Source organism: Carica papaya, chromosome 6, assembly GCF_054855325.1.
Source record: "Carica papaya isolate Zhongbai chromosome 6, ASM5485532v1, whole genome shotgun sequence".
In the NCBI taxonomy this organism is placed as follows: Eukaryota; Viridiplantae; Streptophyta; class Magnoliopsida; order Brassicales; family Caricaceae; genus Carica; species Carica papaya.
The window spans coordinates 32,317,681-32,333,025 of record NC_142314.1 but is presented as its reverse complement, the minus strand read 5'-3'; the positions used below and the strand labels follow the sequence as shown (position 1 = coordinate 32,333,025).

The 15,345-nt window shown below is 37.9% G+C and overlaps 1 protein-coding gene and 1 long non-coding RNA gene across 2 annotated transcripts; one reads left to right on the top strand and one right to left on the bottom strand.

The window, feature by feature from the left end:
* The first annotated feature begins 10,802 nt into the window (after positions 1 to 10,802).
* On the top strand, positions 10,803 to 12,375 carry LOC148253541 (transcriptional adapter ADA2a-like). Its single transcript, XM_088206291.1, has 3 exons — positions 10,803 to 11,100; positions 11,421 to 11,729; positions 11,855 to 12,375. The coding sequence occupies exons 1-3, from the start codon at positions 11,011 to 11,013 to the stop codon at positions 12,044 to 12,046; spliced, it is 591 nt and encodes a 196-aa protein (XP_088062417.1). The 5' UTR covers positions 10,803 to 11,010; the 3' UTR covers positions 12,047 to 12,375.
* Positions 12,376 to 13,018: 643 nt separating this feature from the next.
* Positions 13,019 to 13,974, bottom strand: LOC148253540 (uncharacterized). Its single transcript, XR_015821416.1, has 3 exons — positions 13,887 to 13,974; positions 13,529 to 13,609; positions 13,019 to 13,217 (listed from the first exon to the last, which is right to left on the bottom strand). It is a non-coding gene; the product is annotated as an uncharacterized LOC148253540 (long non-coding RNA).
* Between the last annotated feature and the right edge of the window lie 1,371 nt (positions 13,975 to 15,345).

Genomic DNA, 15,345 nt, shown 5'->3' with positions numbered 1-15,345 from the left:
TGATCGACCCCGGCTTCATAGAGAGGTACAGAAGACTGAACCCTTCTACTTTTTCAGGGGGATCCTCTTTCGAAGAGGCCCAATACTGGCTGGCAGAGACTGAGAGAGCTTTCGAGACCCTGGGAGTAGTTCTTGAGCAGAGGGCTGCCATTGCCTCCTACATGCTGGTAGGGGAAGCAGTACGCTGGTGGGGGCTCAAGCGGGCCACCCTGCCTGCACTAGTTACTTGGGAGCAGTTCCTAGCGGCTTTCCATGCGGAGTATCTCCCTAAACACATCCAACATCTAAAGGAAATGGAATTTGCTCAATTGGTCCAGGGAAATATGACAGTGTCGGAGTATGCCCGTAAGTTCCTGGAGCTGGGCCGACATGCCCCAGAGACATTGTTGGATGAGGGCCGAAAGGCCAGGAAATTCCAGTGGGGTCTCCGCCCGGAGATCAGAAAGCACTTACTGGTGATGGAGCTCGAGACATATTCGGCAGTCCTGGCAAAGGCACAGATCATAGAAAGGAGCTTCGACACCCGCCCTCAGCTAGCGGGAAGTTCCCGACCCTCAGCCCCGCTCCGCAGGCCAGCACCTACCATGCCTGTCCAACCCAGTAAGAGGCCCAGACCCGCCGTCCAGGCCCCTCCTCAGGCTACGGGGGCAGAACGTGGGAAGATATGCCAGTACTGCGGCAGGGATCACGGGGACTGACCCTGGTACCGCCTCAACAACACCTGTCGCATATGCGACAGTGCCCAGCACTATGCAAGGGAGTGCCCTAGGAACCAGAATCAAGGGAGGCCTCCAATCCAAGGCAGAGTTTACAACCTTACCCAGAAGGATGCCGACGCAGACCCGGACGTGGTACATGGTATGTATACTATCTCTGGCCACATTGCTCATGTTTTGTTTGATACTGGTGCATCACATTCTTTTATTTCACATGTTCTTGCTTCCAAAATTTGTGTATCACCTGATAGACTTGATTCATTATTGCTTGTATCTACCGCTGGGGGGGGGACATTGCTAGGAGAGGTTGTCTACAGGGCATGTGCCGTGGAGATAGCAGATAGGAAATTGAGGGTAGACCTGATAGGGTTAGACACAGGGGATTTTGATGTAATCCTAGGAATGGATTGGCTAGCGGCGTATCACGCCACCATAGACTGCTTTAACAAAAAGATTGTATTTAATCCTCCCAACGAGGAGCCATTTACAAGTTAATAAAATTATTTGGTACTGATTTCCCCTAATGGAAAATTCTTTTTTTCTTAATTCCCAGTGCCTTAATCTTGTATTTTCTCTAACTAGGTAAACCCAAGAAAGAAGTTTGTATCCAAGAGATTCCAGTAGTCCGAGACTTTCCAGACGTATTTCCGGATGAACTGCCCGGTCTACCAGGGGACAGAGAGGTCGAGTTCACCATAGACTTACAGCCAGGAACCCAGCCCATCTCGGTAGCTCCTTACCGAATGAGCCGCATCGAGATGGAAGAACTAAGGAAACGGATCACTGAGCTACAAAACAGTGGTTTCATTAGACACAGCGTTTCCCCATGGGGTACCGGGGTTACTTTTGCAAAGAAGGGAGATGGAACGTTGAGACTGTGCATTGATTACAGAAGGATAAACAAGGTAACAATTAAGAACAAGTACCCTCTTCCCCGGATTGATGACCTTTTCGATCAGTTACAGGGTGCACAGGTCTTTTCTAAAATAAATCTACGATCAGGTTACCATCAGGTAAAAGTGAGAGCAGAAGACATCCCCAAGACGGCATTCCGAACCAGGTACGGACACTATGAGTTCCTGGTTATGCCGTTTGGGCTAACCAACGCCCCGGCCATCTTTATGGATCTAATGAATAGGATCTTCAGAGAATTCTTGGATCAATTTGTCATCGTGTTCATCGATGATATCTTAGTCTACTCAAAAAGTAGGGAAGAACATGCTCATCATCTTGCCAAAGTCCTACAGGTACTCAGGGAAAAGAAGTTGTATGCAAAGTTGAGCAAGTGTAGATTTTGGCTCGAGCAAACCGCCTTCCTAGGACATGTTATATCGAAGGAAGGGGTGTCGATGAACCCCGGAAAGGTTGAAGCGGTACTTGGTTGGGAAAGGCTGATAACAGTTAAGGAAATTCGCAGTTTTCTAGGGATGGCAGGTTATTACCACCGGTTTGTCGAAGGGTTCTCTAGTCTAGCAGCTCCTCTAACCCGACTCACAAAGAAGAATGCAAGGTTTGAATGGAATGAGAACAGCGAAAGGAGTTTTTCAGAGTTGAAGAAGCGACTGACTACTGCACCAGTGCTGGCTCTACCGAGTGGATCAGGAGGGTACACAGTTTATAGTGATGCCTCCTATCTGGGCCTGGGTTGTGTCCTAATGTAGCATGGAAAGGTTATAGCATATGGGTCTAGACAGCTAAAGAATCATGAGAAGAACTATCCTACCCATGACTTGGAGCTTGCCGCAATCATACACGCCTTGAAAACCTGGCGCCATTATTTGTATGGAGAGACCTTTCAGATCTACATCGATCATAAGAGTTTGAAGCACATCTTCACTCAGAAGGATCTCAACATGCGTCAGAGAAGGTGGATGGAACTCCTCAAGGACTATGATTGTGACATCCTATACCATCCAGGTAAGGGCAACGTAGTGGCCGATGCCCTCAGCAGGAAAAGTGCAGGCACCCTAGCCCATCTGATGGTTTCAGAATGTAGGTCCATTGGGGCTACACAGCAGGTTCGCCTGCGAGATCTGAAGAGAGTCACATGTTTGGGCCACCTAGCAGTCCAACCCGAGTTAATCCAAAGAATAAAGGAAGCCCAGTCAGTCGACCCCGCCTTAGTAACCCGCAAGAAGGATGCAGAACAGGGAGTGAGCTCAGAATTTCAGATCTCTGCCGACGGATTGATTCGTTTCAAGGACAGAGTGTGTGTCCCAGACGACAGTGAGTTAAAAAGAGACATCATGACAGAGTCCCATAGTTCAAGGTTCGCCATGCATCCAGGAAGTACGAAAATGTACCAAACTATGCGACGTCGGTTCTGGTGGAATGGGATGAAGAGAGATATAGCCGACTTTGTATCTAAGTCCTTGGTATGTCAGCAGGTCAAAGCAGAACATCAACGCCCGGGCGGGTTACTCCAGCCTTTACCGATTCCAGAGTGGAAGTGGGAACACATCCCCATGGACTTCGTATCAGGACTACCCAAGGCACGATCGGGACATGATGCTATATGGGTAATTGTTGACCGACTCACTAAGTCTTCCCACTTCCTGGCCATCAGGATGACTGATCCTTTGGACAAGTTGGCAAGAATGTATATCCGGGAGATAGTCAGACTGCATGGAGTTCCAATGACAGTGGTATCCGACAGGGATCTCAGATTCATTTCTCGGTTTTGGAATAGTTTCCAGCAAGCTATGGGAACAAAGCTGTCTCTTAGTACTGCCTTCCACCCCCAAACCGATGGACAATCAGAGAAGACAATTCGTACGCTGGAGGATATGCTCCGAGCTTATGTCCTTGACTCCGGGGGCCATTGGGACGACCACCTACCCCTGATAGAGTTTGCTTACAACAACAGTTACCAAGCAAGCATCGGCATGGCCCCATACGAGGCACTATACGGGCATCCGTGCAGGTCACCGATTTGTTGGGAGGAAGTGGACGATAGAAGATTGTTTGGCCTGGATTTGGTAGAAGAAACCACGTCCAAGATAGTTAAGATCAAGAAGAACATCCAGACAGCTCAGAGTAGGCAGAAGAGTTATGCTGATACCCGGATGAGAGACCTGACCTTTGAGAAAGGCGACCGGGTGTTTCTTAAAGTCACCCCCTTCAAGGGAATTAGTAGGTTCGGCAGGAGGGAAAAATTAAACCCCAGATATATTGGACCCTTTGAAATCTTAGACAAGATTGGTACCACTGCCTACAAACTTGCACTGCCTCCTGAGCTCTCCCGGGTTCATAATGTGTTTCACGTATCTATGCTACGTAAGTACAATCCGAACCCTTCTCATGTCTTGGCTCATGAACCACTTCCACTCCGAGAGGACTTGTCTTATGAAGAAGTACCGGTCGGTATCACGGACCGAGAGAGCAGAATACTCCGCAATCGGGAAATATCATTTGTAAAAGTCGTGTGGCAGAACCACATGCCCAGGGAGGCTACTTGGGAACTAGAATCAGAATTTAGGGCCCAATATCCCCATCTGTTCGATCAAGAGTAACGAGGCAAATTTGGGGACCAAATTTCTTTAAGGGGGGGAGAGTTGTAGCGCCCGGGAAATTGAAGAAGAAGAGAAAAAAAAAAAGGGGCCACGTCAGCAGCCACGTCAGCAGACCCAGTCAGCAGTCCCGGCCAACCGGGACCTGCCACGTGGCAAGACCACGTCGATCCGGGACGGGCCACGTTGGCGATCTGCGTATGCGCGATCGGATGGTCCAGATGCAATCGCACGGACGGCCCAGATTCAATCAAAAACGGACGGCCCAGATTAAATCAAAATGGACGGCTGAGATCAAAAGGCAAAAGGGTATAAATAAGACCCCCACACCAGACCACAAAACCCTAGCCTCCTGCCCTCGCCGGAGAAGACGAACCAGAAGCCGGCCGCCGCCACCCGCCGCCGCACCGGAGGGATTTTCGACCGTCGATCGAGGTAAATTTCATACCCCTGACTCGTTTTTCCACGCTGATTTCCCCTGTGGCTAAATTGGAGCCAAAATCCTGGCCAAACGGTCGGAAAACACGGCCGAAGCCCAGCGGCGCCGCCGCGCCCCTCCTCGGTTTTTGCCTCTGATGAGGCCCTTCCCAGCCTCCGTTTAATGCAATTTTTATATCACCGTGATCACCATTCTTTTCTCTGCAGGTTGATCGGAGCCGAATCACCAAAACACGAACTTCACCGGAGAGCCGCCGCACCCGAGAGCACCGCCGCCGGTAAGCTTCGATTTTCTATAATTTTTTGGCCCCCCGAGGGCCCTAGAGTTGTTTAATCGCAAAGATCGATGCAAGTGTGGCCGAAAACGGCCAAACCGAGGCGAATCGCCGCCGGAGCACGGCGGAGCCGCCGTGCCGGAATTGCGATATTGGCCAAAAAGGGGCCCTGGGCCTAATTTGGGATTTTTTGGAACACGTGCAGGTACTAGTAGTGCGTTTCAGTTCCCCAGAAAAAATTTAGGGAAAATTAGGGACAGTTTGTAGGCGCACTGTGAAGCCATGTTCGGACCCCGAAACGAGTAAGGACCCCTCACCCTATTTCCTATCACGGTTTTAAAGTTCAATAAATGATAAAACGGTATTTCATGAATCAACGAATGTGTGAAATTGCTTAGGGTCGCTAATGGAGCCCGAATCTAGTGTGTTTGTCGGTTAACTGTTATTTAGCCTGTTTTACAGTTTTAAATGCAGTATGAGGTTTGATGTTTTCATTTTCTAGTTTTGTGTGCATATTGTACTGTTTTATTGATTATGGATTGAATGACTGGGATATCGATGCTGTATGTTGTCTGTTTGGCATAAATTACTGTTTTGCTTGTTTGTATGTGGATTGATGATGCTGACTGAGGGATAAGAGAATGATAGATTATGTAAATGGGTAATTGTATAATGTGGACAGCCTGACTAGAAATACTGGGAGATGGTGGACGGACCGGGTCCGTAGGGAACCCTACCGGGATTGTGGTCTCCCATACCGGACGGGGTATGGAGATCTTATGTGTTTTGGCGCCCATACCGGACGGGGTATGGGGACAGCCCGTTTCACCCTCATACCGGACGGGGTAATGAGGTTTGTAGTTTTGGCGCCCATACCGGACGGGGTATGGGGACGGCCCTGGAATATGATTTCAAGTGTTAAGGGTTAACGGGTAGCGGGACCCCTATGGATCCCCATGGATATTAGTGGGCTGGTAAAAGAGGAAAATATGTTGTGTAACGATTGAATTACAAAAGGCTTGATAAGTATTATGTTATACAGTTCATATATGATTTCATGATGATGATAATGTTATTGCTTTCGCATACTGTTTTATGGATTCCATCGAGGTAAGTGGATGGTGAAGGATTTATTATTGATAAAAGAATTTGTTGTAAATTATGCTCCATTGGTCTTTTGTGTTTTCTACCCACCTTTACCTCCGTGACGGTGAGATATCGTGATGTCTTTACTGAGCTAGTGTAGCTCATTCCTTATTTAATCATTTCCGATCAGGAAGACATTGTTCCCGAGCCGGTTCCGCAGGAGGACGACGAAGGGGACGCCTAAAGACTCCATAGTCATATTCGTAGCTTTTACTTTCAAGTTTCTCCTTTAGGTAGTTTGATCTTTTATATTGTGAGCACGTTTTTTGTTTTAGTGTAAGGGATGTTAATCGAATTTTTAACTTCGCTTCCGCATTTGATATTTTTAATATATATTTCATTTTAAATTTCCGGGGCTGTTACAATAATAGTTGTAATACTCGAGCTTGAAAGTTGGTTCGGGATTAATTTTAATATTCTAAAATATATAAAAAATTTATTTTTAAAATTAATAAATTTTAATTTAATGTGAAATTATGAAAAAATATGTTAGAGAAGAAATTGAAAATAATTTTGAAAAAAAGGGTGAAAATTTGTGTTTGAATGGTGTTTTTGAAATAAATATTGGAAACTGGGGATCATAATACAAATAAAGAAAATTTGGTTACGTAAGACCGCTTAATCCGCAGCCTCGACGAATCAGAGCGCGCCGTGTGGCAGAACACGTTGACTTGATACCACACGGGAGGCTATACTGGTGATCTACATGCCCCACGATCAGACGACCCATAAGCAATGCCGCACCCGTGGACGGTCCGGATATGTTTTTTCCTTAGGTGCGATTGGACGGTCGAGATCAAACGCGATGAACGGTCCAGATTAACGTGATGTGAGTATAAATATTTCATATCACACTAAACCCAAACTCTAGCTGCCAGCCTCCCGCTGGAGAAGAAGAACCAATCGTCGGAGAAGGGAGCCGATCGCTGACCGCCGTCGTACCGGAGCCACCTCCGACTGCAAAAGATGGTAAAAATTCTCCTACCCGCTCAAAATTTGATTTCGAGCACTCTTGTGGCCATAACGGAGTAAAAAGAATGGTGGGTGAGCCAAAAACTCTGGGCAAAGCTGGCCGGAGCTACCGCAGGCAAAATCCACAACCTCTTCTGATGAGCCCTTCTTGTTTCCCATTTCATGCGATTTTTTCACTATTGTGTTCACCGTGCTATTTTCTACAAGTTAATCAAAGAAAAAAATCCTAGCCGCGAAGGTGACCCGGCGGAGCTGCCGCACCCAGAAAATCCAACCACTGGTAGATTTTCGTTTTCTTATTTGTTTGGCCAACCAAGACCCCCTAACATATTTTTTAACAGGGATATGTATAAAGGCGGCTTAAATTGGTAAAAAATGGCCAATTTGAGGTAAACCACCGCTACGGGCAGTGGTGCCGTCGCCGGAGCGAGGCGGTGCCACCGCATCGGAACCCCAAAATCAGCCAGAAAGATTTTAAACACCAATTTTGGATTTTTGAGGATATTTTTAGGTACATGAAGCGTGTTTTAATCTCTGTAAAAAAATTCAGAAAACTCGAGGACCGCTACTAGGTACAATAGAAAGTTCAGTGTTTCGAACACCAATTCGGGCAAAGATCCCTCACCTTTTTCTCCGTTATAGCAAATTGAGACCTAATAATTAATAATTGTGTGTTTTATGAAAAATTAGAGAACTTTAAAAATAATTACAGGTCACTAGTGGAGCCGAAACCAGTTAGTTCATGGTCATTTTGATTTCTTATTTATTTTTCTGTATTGCCTATATTTGGTTACTACTATACTATGCGTAACTCAATGATGATTTTTAGGGTCTTTTTGGTTATTAGGTTATTTATTTCCCCTGCATTGAGTGCTGGTATTTCAGTCATTGGTTATTTGGTTGTGTTAAACTATATTGTTATCTAAATGAACTATGAGTATAAAATGAGATATGGTTATTGTGTGGTTGATTATTATAATGATAAAAGTCTGTATGGAAAAAACTTACTAGGTACCTAAGAAAGGGCGGACGAGTCCCGTACATAGGGAACCCTACTGTAAACGTTACCTCAGTCGGACGGGGCTTGAAAGTTCCTTACCAGTAAGGTTTGGAAGATATGATTCACCTTCATACCGGACGAGGTATCGAGGTGGTGCAATGTTTGACGCCAATTATCAAGTAGGGTATGAGGATGGTCGGTTAATTGTTTAATTGGATATTGGGTTCATGAGTAGGAGGACATCCCTATGGACCCCTAGGGATACCGGTAAGTAGATAAAAATGTAAAATTATCGTTTCTTGTTATCTTTTATGTGATAAATAATAGTTCATGAATATGAGTTTTCATTAGTTATTGTTGGGAAAGACTTGTTACACAAATATGGAATAAATAGTTTTCTTTATAGTAAATGAATTTACATTAAATTAAGGGTTGCATTGGTTGTTTTTCTTTTTTTTATCAATATTCAGTTTTCTGTATCTGTGATTAGTGTGATATTCTTACTGGGTTAGTGTAGCTCACCCATTCATTAACTATTTTAGATCAAGAGGACCAAGATTCAAATCCCGATCAACAAGGGGATTGTGAACAGTTCACCACCTGCACTCCCTTTAAAAGCTAATGAATGTCGTCCTAGGATTGCTTAGTTATTTTCCTTTCATATATTTCTTTAATTTTCGTTTGTTCTTTTAGAATGAACATTTCGGTAGGCCTATTGGGCATTCTAAAGTATTGTGTAGGAAATGTAAACCCTAACTCTATTATTTCGTTTCTGCATTTAATTTATGACTTTATTTTCATTTAAGTTATGGGTTTTTAAAATAGCCGCACATATTATATTATTACACTAATAATATAGTAACCCAAAAATATAAATATTAATTTTTTATTGCAAAAATAAAAAAATTCAATTTGTCTCTAATATTAATTATATTCTCAGTACTAGGAAAGAATATAATAATATTTCATTTAAACTAAAAATTTTATTTATTTGATTAAATTAAATTTTCTAATGTAATTCTAAAATAATTAATCTATTTAGCAAAAGTCAGAAAACTTGTTAGTGTGCAATCTCATAACTTCAACATTAAACCAATGATAAATTGGTCAAACCAATTTACTAATTAAAGTTGATGTATAGCAACACTCCTTAATGACCAGATAGAATGAAATGTAAAATTACTCTCAAGAATTTGTTGAAAAAATATGTAATATTTTCTTCTGTCATTATTGCTCTGATTTAACCCTAGGATATGGTTTAACTGTCAAATCCTAATAGGTAACCAATTATGTTATATGTCAATTATAATTGACTAATGAATGACATAAGAAACTCTTTTCATTTTTCATTTAACCGCCCTAGGCAAGGTTTTAATTTAGTCGTTATAATAAATCATAATATAGAGTTTAAACTTATTACCAAAGTTGAAAGATTTCGTCTTGATCAATCATTAATTCTATAAGTATTTAATCACATCCAATATCATTTCAACCACAGTTATATGATTATAGGTGTTCAGAATCAAAGTATAATAAATAACTCTTCAATTATTATAATAATCTCAGGTCTAAGAGAATACTCTATTAATAGTTTAATAGTTTAAGGTAATATTAATCATTAAAAATTTTCAATTGAGTCAGTTCAATGATCATATCTCTATATGCATCATCTATATATGTGATTTACATAATAAGATCAATTAATTTTTATCTTATAGAGACTATCACATATATATTAGTCTTATCGGATCATTAATGTCCTATTTTGATGATCCAACGACTAAGATTATTTAAAATTAAATCATAAGAGTTTTTACTCTCATTATCAAGATCTCTATCTTGACGTAAAACCTATAAATTTAATTAAGCACTTTATTATATAAATTAAACGATAAGATAATAAATATGATAATAAAATATTGTTGTCAATATTAAAATAAATTGTCAAAAAATAATATATTTAATATATTACACGAATAATTAGATTGTAATTATAATCTTATATCCTCAACATTCTCCTCTGCCAGTAGAGACACCCTCAATAGCAACCGTTCATTTTGCTCTTTCTAATAGCCCATTGAGAGATTCCATACTTCCATTGTTTTATGATTCTCCCAAAGCACAAGATTGGCTAGAAATACTTTTTAGAATTCTTTCAAGAATTAGTACTGCTTCATTTAGGATTTCTACACTATATATTTGGAGAAAACTAACATTGAGTCATTCAAGTTTTGGGAACTAGTCAAATTTCAGTATTTTTATCTCATAAACTCTTTAGTTAAGCTTCACAGAGTGAAGCCTCGTCCTATGTTCTCTTACTGCCCAGTTTTCTCTCTCAAGTAATCCAGTCTTACCTATATTAATTTTTCGTTTATGTCAATATTGCTCAGAATTTAGGTAAAAGCATATGGGACACTCCAAGAGAAAAGTAGGCATATATGTCCTACTATCCTCTGCACTTGCTCAATTCTCATTTCTAAATCATTATAGGATATTGAGTTGCTAAGTGTTGATTTCAGTTTCATTTGCTTTTTTATCTTGCTAAATTCTCAAGAAATATCAGTTTGGTTATGACTTCAAAATTTGCCACACTTTATGTAAGATGTAATAATAATAGCCAGGTCATTACCCGGTTTGTAGTCACAGTATAATGATTTTCTAAGAAGAGTTCTTAGTTCAAATTATATCACTACCAATCATCTAAACTGATCACAACTATGTGGATCTAACGTTTCATTGTCATTGTATCAGTTTTTTCTTAAAATTTTCTCTCATTCAATTTATTCATTCTGCATGTACATGATCATTGTTTTATATCTGAATTCGTCGACAGGCTTGATGAGAGAAAACGCAGGAAAGATTTCATACTGGAAAGGAATTTACTTTATCCTGACCCTTTTGAGAAGAATCTCTCACCTGAAGAGAAGCAAATATATCAGCGCTACAAGGTTTTCATGCGGTTTCATTCGAAAGAAGAGCATGAGGAACTGCTTAAGAGTGTTATTGAGGAACATCGAATTGTCAAAAAAATCCAGGTTCTTCAGGTTTGTTGCTGATGCACGTCTTATCCCTGAATTCCATGATTTGGTGTATGGTTTGATCACTAACATATGATACAGCTCCAAGTAATGAAAAATGCTAGAATCAATAAAAGTTTACAAGCTGTTTAGGTTGAATATGGTTTTCCTAGACAGCTAGGCAGGACTTAGACCTGCGGCTCTTGGCTATTCCCATCTCCTTTTAATCAACTCATCATTTTGTATTTATTAATTGATACTATTTAAGGATACTTGTGGAGATAGTTTGTTGGTACCTATCTCTTTGGCTAATATTCTTTCTTCACTTACAAACAATAACTATGAAGGAAGCTCGAGCCGCTGGTTGTAGAACAGTTGCTGAGGCAAATAGATTTATTGAGGAGAAGAGGAAGAAGGATGACGAAGAAAGTGCCCATAGGTTAAAAGAAGGCATCCAGATTAGTCAAAGTGGTAAAGTCTTACAAAGGACAAATAATCTCAAGGGTGAAGTTGATGGCAGTCCTCGGGGAGCGGCAAAGGGTTTACAGCCTTTTGGGAAGGACTCGTCTTCCACTACCACAGGACAAGCTATCTCAATCTCCTTGGATGATTGGGATATCAATGCCTTCCTTGGGGCTGATTTACTGTCTGATACTGTAAGAATGCTGTTTCCTGTTTCTCCCTGTCTTCACCTGTTTAACAAATTTTCTGGGAAAAGTCCAGTTTCAACTAATGTTGCAACCCGGACTTTCTAAGTATATTGTAATGGATTATCATGCAGGAAAAGAGGCTCTGCTGTGAAATCAGGGTACTTCCCTCGCACTATCTAAACATGTTGCAGACCATATCAATGGAGATTATGAAGGGAAATATCACCAAGAAATCAGACGCATATAACTTGTTCAAGGTAGAACCAAGCAAAGTGGATAGAATTTATGACATGCTGGTTAAAAAGGGGATTGCTCAGGCATAATTAATTAACCACATATCTCCACCATATATGTATGTCGACTTGTACAGTTTCTATTTTTATTTGGGCCCTAATGCTGATACCAGATAGAGTTATATTAATATGAGTGTAGTTGTCATCTTGTAATTAGTGAACAATAAGATACAAAGAGCAGTTTGTGCAAATCTTCTTCATGTCTAAATGCCCTTTACGGCATTTTTATTTTTTCTTGTTTTTTTTTTTCTTTTTTCCTTCGGAAACTGATAACAGGATGACAAAGTTACAGAAACTTCTCTGAACAAGAGTGAAAATCATAAATCACCTCAATAAAAAATTCTTTAAATTTTCAAGCATTTGGACATATAGACTTATTTTGTAGGATTAGTAGCACAAGAACTTTGTATTTTGTTTATTTCTATTGCATTTAGTTAGCCAGAATTATTTAACTTCTATAGATTTTGGTATTGGATGATTTTATTTTTGTACTTTAATAATATCATTTTTTTTATTTAATAAGATTCTACTACTATTCAATCACTATTTTATAACGAAATTTTATTTTTAAAGCAAATTCTGTTTAAGGGTTACACGAACTCTAAAAATTTTTTTTAATAGCTTCTACATTTGAGGTTACGAATATATATTTTAAGATCAGAAATAATTATAAATCGAAAATAATAATTTTTCGGCAAAAATATTAAAAAGAGAAAGTTATTTGTTCTTTGAATTTGAAATGTAACGGGGATTGAACCCTAACATTAACTTATTTAAGGAGAGATTCTGTCAAGTGATTCCAAATGCTTTCATTGAGTGGCTTAGAGGGAGCGCAACAATTAAACGTATATTTACATATGGTTTGAATAAAGAGAATGATATAGATAAAACAACGCAAGGTGTGATCAAGAATTAAAGAAAGAATCTATGTTAAATAAAATCAATCATATATATAACAAATAGTATATTGTATATTATTAATAATTAAAGTTTATTGATAATTTCATAACAAAGTGAGTGGTACGAAACATACTCTAACAAAAACAATGACAATGTTTTGTTTGAGGTTTACAATGACCTCCTTTATGATTTGGGCATGATGAACAAAAATGATTACAAGCTGTGTCATTAACTCCTGGTAAACATTTACCCCACTGAGGATTATCATTACAACACCGTGCTTTATCGTTGGTAATTTCTCCTGTATTTAAAAATATCAAAAGACATCACTATACAAATAAATTAAATTATATTAAAAAAATTTCCGAAACAATTAAAACATTCTAAAAAATAAAGTTAGACTCACCGTATTTTTGGTTCAAAATTAAAACAAAAGATTATGTTGATCAACATATGTGTATATATGTATGTTAAACTTATAGGCATATTATATGTATATTTAATAGTTTATACAAAAGGTAGTAGTTTGTAATCTTTTAAAATAGGCAATCTAACTTGCAATTAATTCAATAGAACTTTTAAAATGAGTCCAAATCACAAGTTGTTTATTACCTTTTACATTTGTTGAAAATGAAGGTGATTGTAAAGGAGTTAAACATTCGACTTCATTTGCACGTCCACCATTTAGTATTCCTTCAAAAAATAAAAACATAATAAATATAAAAATATATTTTTATATGGAGCAAGTATTTAAAGAAAAAAACAGTTAATTATAATGTTTTGAAAAGAAAAACAATTAATTTTGAAAGAAAATATAATGTTTTGACCAAATATGTGTATTGACAATTTCACAAATATAAAACTATATGACCTTAGCAGGAGTTTAAAAAATTTTAAAGCTCATAAAAAAAAATAATCAAAAGTAAAACAAGTTAAATAGTTATGTATATAAAATAATCAAGCTACTAACCCATGCATAAAATGAGAAGGAAGCAAACAAATGACAGAGTTCTTGGAGAAGCCATGTTTCCTTCAAATTTTTTGCTTTGTTTTGATGTTTATCTTTTTAGTATGATGTGAAAATACATAGGAAATTTTCTTATATTTATATTACTTGTAAATATTTTGATAGAATGAAACTGCTATCATATTAATATAAGTTAGTTTAATAAATACGTTTAATATTCCTAAATAATCATAATTAATTTCATTTATTTCAAAACTGAAATAGAAAAATAATTTTTTATGTACTCTAAAATGTAATTAAAGATTTATTAATGTAACTAAAAGTTAATAAATAATTTTCTTTTCTCAAACTATTAAAGTTATATTATTGAGAACTAAAAGGGTAATATTTAAGGTGAAAATAGGCACTTTGATAAAACCCGCTATTTAGAGTTTTCTTAACCATTTTTTAAAGCGTGAATCTCTAATATTTTCTTTAATTTTTATTTATTTCAGTATTTAATCTATTTAGTTTATTTTTCTTATAGAGATTTGTGCCACAAATGAGATGAAAATGCTCAATGTTTTTGGGATAATACAAAGTATATGTTAAGCAAATTGTTTTATGTAACATGGGAGTAATAGTTAGATTTTTCCCATTAAAATGATTGTGTTCGGATAAGCAAAACAAAATTTTTAGTAGTTTTTGGTATTATCAAAATTGTTTTATTACATTTGTACTGTAAGAATATCATTTTTTTATTTAATAAGATTCTACTACTATTCAATTACTATTTTATAACGAAAATTCTTTTTTTAAGCAAATTCTATTTAAGGCTTACACAAACTCTAAATTTTTCTTTTAATAGCTTCTAGATTTGAGATTACGAATATATATTTTAAGATCAGAAATAATTATAAATAATAAAATAATAATTTTATGGTATAGGTGCATAGAATTTTTTTACTTGATTTTAAGATCTTACAAGATTTTTTTATTCACAGTATATCATATACCTCTAGTGATGCAGAACCTTATATCAACAACATGATTCAAAACTCGCATATAACATTAGGATACAGAAATCTTAAATCTCTAAATAAACTCTCTCTACTTACCTAATAATTCTACTAGAATTATACGCTAAGGTAATTGGAAAATAAAAATAATAAAAAACATGTTACAACTTACCTGATAAGTCAATTCAATTCCTTGGCTCAATGAGATGATTGAAGAATCTCTCTTGAATGAATACTCATAATTCAATTAGCAAAAACTAAGAGAAAAATTTAATTGCAGAATTTTGATTTCGAAGTGTTGTAATTACAATGTTATGACTGAGGCCATTATATAGGTGATTTTAACTCAAACTTAAAGATTTAAAATCTATCCAAACTCTATTTTATCCTAATCCAAAGACATAAAAAATTATTAAAATATTAATGGGACAGTGGTGACTCATTTTTTCTTTGCGAATGATACC